This window comes from Propithecus coquereli, unplaced genomic scaffold (genome assembly GCF_000956105.1).
Source record: "Propithecus coquereli isolate 6110/MARCELLA unplaced genomic scaffold, Pcoq_1.0 Scaffold10, whole genome shotgun sequence".
Classification (NCBI taxonomy): Eukaryota; Metazoa; Chordata; class Mammalia; order Primates; family Indriidae; genus Propithecus; species Propithecus coquereli.
In genome coordinates, this window is record NW_012133858.1 from 16,833,026 (window position 1) to 16,838,876 (window position 5,851).

Genomic DNA, 5,851 nt, shown 5'->3' on the forward strand with positions numbered 1-5,851 from the left:
CTTTAAAAGGCCCCCAGGATTCCTAAAGTGCAGCCAGGAGTGAGAACCTCTGTAGTAAGCAGAGACCTCTGAGACACAGGGCATACCCAGAGTGCCCACTCTACCCCAGCACCTAAATCAGGACTTGCTAGAGAGCATGTGTTTAGGATACCTGGACCAAATGAAGACATGAATACTGTGTGAACGAAGTAAAGGAAGTCACAGCGGGTTACTAGAGTTAGAGCCGGGGCAGGGGTAAGACTAACCTTAAGCTGATTCCCTGATCACTGACCTCCACCCCTCCTGACTATGGACACAATTGGGCCAGAGCTAGAACTACATAGAGCCTCATATGGTGGCCCCAAAATGAGAGCAGGGAGATAGGGTGGCAGGATGGAGGGGCCCAACAGCCCATTATAGGTCAGGGACAGTGTGGGGCATCTCAAACACATTAATGACTGCTAGGCCTGATTGAATATATCCCATCTTTATTGAAGTAGTAGCCCATCTTTGTAAATGGCCTTCCTCCCTCCACCACTACAGATGATTATGACTTTCTATTAAACAGAAGAGTAGTGGGGAAAGGAGTCAAGTTAACAACAGAGGTGGGTAAATGAGGGCCCTCAAAAGTGCAGCTTTCTGCCTCTCCCCACCAACTCCATTCCATACACTACTATAAAAATTCTTCTGTCCTCCCACTCCAAACAATATTACTTCCCATTTTAGAGCAATATAAGATTCTCCCAAATATCTACGCACTTCTCTATGGGCAAAGCACTTCACATCTTTAACGTCCTCTCTTGCAGAACACACCCACCCCTGTGGTTCTAGGTGGACAACAGATCTTTGGCAAGAGGGCTCATGCCTGGCCAAAGTGGGAAAGCCATTTGGCTATAGTTATAGTAAAGAACCCAGGAGGCCAGGTCCCTGCTCCTGTGTTCTGGCCATCAGCACTGCTGAGAATCTTTTAGGCCCAGTGCCTGAACTCTGGTCCCTGAACTCAGAAGACCCTTCATTACAATGCAGAACCATTATATTTGTTACCAGGGATTTTGTGCTTTGCTTTTAAAACTCTGTCTTCTAAACCTCCCCTAAATTCTCTGCCAGTTCCTATGCAGTGATGGGAAGCCTAGCCCTATGGGACTCCACCATAACCACCATCTTTCAGCCAAGCAGATCCCAGAATCCACTCTGAGGGGAGAGAAGCTGGAAGCTGGGAAGCTGGGGAACAGAAGCAAGGGAACCCAGGTACCAGCAGCAAAGGGATAGCCTGCTGCCCCCACCTCTCTCCCTTCAAGAGGAACCTCTGCTGGGGCGGGGCGGCGCGGGGAGCAGAACCGTGAATGAGGCTCACACAGTAAGCAAAGAGATTAATTTAAGGCTGCAGCTACTAGATGTGGGAGGCAAGGAGGGTAGGGGTGGGCGATTAACAAGAGAGCAAGGTTGAGCTCATTGCTGTGGAAAGGCCTTTGGAGATCACCTAGTTCTCTAATTTCCCAACTTCTTAAAAGCAGCTGAATCTTTTTTTGTACAAAATTTTCAATAGAACTCCATCTAAGGTAGACCTGTCCTGACTATAGCAAGAGGAGGAGGTAGGAGTTGAGGATGCCTGGTTACACCAGGAGTCAGAAACCCTCCCACTCAGTCTGCCTTCCAAATCCAAACGTCCCTGAGGTACCCATGCAGAACTTGAGGGTTCTCGGTTTCACTTTGAAAAACCAATGATCTACCCCAAATCCTTAATTTTACAGATGGAAAAACTGGGTAATTTGTCCAGGGTCGCCCTGAGTCAGTGGCCGCAGCAGCGCTAGAATGTGCCCCACTCCCAGCCCAGGTCTCTCCTCCAGCCTTCCCACAGCTGACTGGCACCCAGCACAGGCCTTGGGCCCAGCAGGGACTCTTAGACGGAGCTGCGGAAGGAGAACTGCAGATAGATGATCAGCAGCAGAACAGTGGCCCAAAACAAGCACCAGGGGATGGAGCAGAAGTTGCAGCCTGAGCCCGTCTCGGTCTGCGGCTTGGTGGGGCTGGGAGCCGGGGTGAAGATGTAGGTGTTCGCCTCCTCCTCCAGCAGCTTCTGGCTGGGTTTCCAGTGCACGATGCCCTCCTGGCAGGCCTCGCAGAACTCTCTGCGATGCCGCCGGGTGTCCTGGCGGTTGGCCACGTGGATGCGGTACTGGCCCGGATCCTCGCCGTAGCACTGCTCGCGCAGGCTGGTGATGAGGTTTTCCACCAGGCTCTCGATGTTCTCCTCCAGCATGCTCGACTCGTCCAGCCGCGCCGTGCCGCACTCGTAGCACAGCTGCTTGAAGACGCGCATGCGCACCGAGCCCGCCCGCTCAGCGCGGTCCAGGTGCATGTGGAAGAGGATGACCACGTGGGGCGACTGCCAGGTGTGCCAGCACCAGGAGCAGTGGAACCTGCAGGGATGGGGAGAGGAAGGAGGAGAAGATGGTGTGGAGGCCGTGCAAACAGCCTCAGGAAGGAGGTGGGGAGACCTGGGAACAGGGCAGAGCCTGGAGGTGGAGGGGGTGTGCTGCCTGCCGTGGGTTCATTAGCACTCCCCTGGAGGCCGCCAACCTGCTGCTCCCTTGTGGGCGCCCCTGGGACTAGAATGGGCTCCTGGGATGCAACCGGGCATCCAGCAGTGCTCTGCCTCCTCAATGCTTTCCAGAGGCCTCAGCTCCCTCCACCCCCGTGCCCTGGGCTTTTCTGTCTGGGCAGCATTCCTATTCCTCATCCGTAAAATGCACACAGTGCACTGGATGAGTCCTTCCTGCTCAGAACTCCTGTGAGTCTGATAGCAGGGATGGCCCATGCCACATAGGAAACGCATAATCCATCTGCACATTCTTATCTGTCAACACTGATGGTGAACAGGCTAAATCCGAATCAGTAGAAAATGACACCATTATCACCTATAAGCCCGCAGGTCAGTGTCAGAGTTAATGCACCCCAAGGCTTGGAAGTGAAGGCAGTCTGTGCCAAAGTGATCCCCCAAGGGCCATGGTTTCCCAGGCCTGACTGGGGCCAGCGAGGAATCACAGCCCACCAGCGGGGGCTGGGAAAGCCACAAGCCCTCCCCACTCAGCCCCACAAGCCTTCCAGGTCTTTGAGAAGTTCCTGAGTCCCACCAGCAAAAGTCTAGCCCTTGGCACCCCCCTTGTCAGCCAATTTAGGAGCTTCACATTTTCATTCTCATCTCTTGTGTACTCATATCCTTTGGGGACTGTTTCCTCCTCTCAGACCAGACTGCACGACTTAGAATAAAAAATGTCAGAACTAGAGGAAGCTAGAAATCACCAAATTAATCCTTTGTTTTACCCTGTGACAGAGAGTTGAGAGAGCCATCCATGTGCACACAGCTAGTTAGAGGCAGAGCCCAGCGCATAACAGGTGTCAGGAATGTTTCTTGACTTGAATTGAGTGGAATGGAATGGACAGAAGCAAGGCATGCAGGAGGGCTCGCTTCTTACCCCCAGGCTACACCACTCAGCCTCCCCATCTTACATCCCAAAGCAAAGTCTTTGTGCCATAGATTCATGGACGAGAGTGCTAGAAGCCAGAAGACCATCTCAGATACTATTGTACATACAGATCACCTAGGGAATCTTCTTAAAATTAGGTTCTGATCCAGGTCTAGAATGGGGCCCAAGATCCTGCACCTCTAGCAAACTCCAGGTGATGCTGCTGCTGCTCCCTGGACCACAAGGCTAAGCTCTCATTTTGCAAGTGGAGAAAGTGAGGTCCAAGAGGGAAATTGAAAAGCTCAAGGGCCATGGAGCTAACAGTAGAGCCAGTTTCTAGAATACATCATATGTGCAATATTTTTAATTAAATCAAGCTGAATTGAACAGATCAAAACTGAATTTTCCTAAGATCAGAGCATAAACCTCTTGACCCCTAATGGGCCTCAAGCCCTCCTTCTCTGGTTTTCAACTACTTTTTAAGAGATGATTAAAATCCGAAAATGTGTAAAATGTCAGAGTTTAGGACTAATAAATATATTCTACCTCTTTATTTTTCAGATGGGGAAACTGTGGTTCAGAGAGGAAGAGTTATACAGGTGATCAGTGGAAGAGCTTAAATGAAACTCAAGTGTCCCAACTCCCAATTAGGGACTCTTTCTCTGCCTTCCACTCTACACCAGCCTAACAGTGAGATTGAAGCTAAGTGCCTGGGTTCTGTGTGTCCTCGTCTCTCCTTGGAAGGTGCTAGGGGTGCAGGAGGTCCTTCTAGGGCCCTTACTTCCTGGGCTACTCACCTGCCTGAGGCATGCAACTCCAGGTACTGCTTCCAGCCAGGCGCCAGTACATTGTGCTTGAGGTTGGGGTCTATGATGAGGTCCCAGCTGTCGGCCGGCTTTGCTTCCTCCATCTTCTCATAGAAGATTTTCTTCCACTCACCCGTGGTCACGCTTTTACACATGTTCTCGTCAGTGTCAATAGTAAGGGAGGGCAAGCTCCACTTTAGTGAGAACACAGAGAGCGAGGGCAGGTGCAGGGCAGGGCAGCGCAATCTCCACGGTCTAAAAATCCTCATCGACAGAACCAGGAGGAAGCAGGACCCAGCTCCCTCCTTTGTCCGCAGTGGAACCTATTTCCACGGCAACCAGGCAGGGTGCCAGAAGACAGAGCTTGGGGAGAAGGTAGTCTCCAAAGGGGTGTTTCAGAGCCCTGAACTGAGGCTGCGGAGGCAGAGGTTGTGGGTCTAAGTGTTCCGAGATAGAGTAAGGGGCCTGACCAGAGGTCAAACCTCAGACCATCTCACCCTGGCCTGTAAAGGGTATGTGGAAGGGAGGGCTTGGGAGCTGGCTCGGTTTCACCTCGCTGCCCCTGGAGGCATTATCAGCATCTGGCTGCTATAGTAACCTTGATGCCTTAGGGAGCCAAGGAGAAATAAGGGACAGGAAGATGTAGATTTGTTAGTTGATGGAGCAATAATAATAAATCCTCCTTGATATCCCCACCCATCTTGTGACCAGTGCTTTGCCGTTTTCAAAACACAATTGAAGGGCTCTTAAACTGTGATTACTATTGACACAGTACAGATCAGGAGCCTGGGACTCACCTAGCCTATAAATGGAAGTTCTTGTATCCAAATCCAAGCTGTTGACCCCAGACCAGTTCATTAATTCATTCATTTCAAACATAGGCCTGTGGGTAGACTGTACAGGCTTGTGCCAGGCTCTATGCTGGGTGCTTGTAACTGGATATGTGCCCAATAACCATAACGCAATGGGATCCATGCTGTAATGGCCATGTGCGAGAGCAGCCACCTGTCACAAAGGTAGGAGCCATTGCATCAGCCAGGCAGGAGTAGACAAGATGATTTCCAAGTTAATTATCGAAGAGCAGAAGAGGCAAAACAGCCTTTCCTACAGGTAGGTGCCTCTCCTGCTACTTTTAATAAATTATTTCTCATTTAAAAAGTCATATGAGTTTATTATAGACAAATTATAAAATATAGGTAAAATAAAAGTACAACTCTTCCACAATACTCCACCGAAGATGACTACTGCTACTATTATGATATATACATCCTGCCTGCCATTTTTCTGTACATGCATATGTGTGAATGTATAAATATGTGCATGTAGGTATCTGTGTATATACACACACATTCTACATACAACATTGTGACATATTTTTTAAAATAACGATATATCATGAATATTTTTCTAGGTCATAATATTATTCCATAGTAATATCTTGTAGGCTACCTATATTCTGTTTTATAGATAGGCATGATTTATTTACCCAACCCTATATTTTGGGGCATTGTGGTTTTATTTCATTTTTTCACAATTATACTCTTACCATCTATTTGTATAAATCTTTTTGAAGAAGCTCATGGACATGCATTCCAGGCA

At 49.4% G+C, this 5,851-nt stretch overlaps 1 protein-coding gene across 1 annotated transcript; it reads right to left on the reverse strand.

The window, feature by feature from the left end:
- Nucleotides 1-1,667: 1,667 nt before the first annotated feature.
- On the reverse strand, nucleotides 1,668-4,569 carry RTP1 (receptor (chemosensory) transporter protein 1). The gene is made up of 2 exons (XM_012640867.1): nucleotides 4,244-4,569; nucleotides 1,668-2,399 (listed from the first exon to the last, which is right to left on the reverse strand). The coding sequence occupies exons 1-2, from the start codon at nucleotides 4,519-4,521 to the stop codon at nucleotides 1,880-1,882; spliced, it is 798 nt and encodes a 265-aa protein (XP_012496321.1). The 5' UTR covers nucleotides 4,522-4,569; the 3' UTR covers nucleotides 1,668-1,879.
- Nucleotides 4,570-5,851: the final 1,282 nt, after the last annotated feature.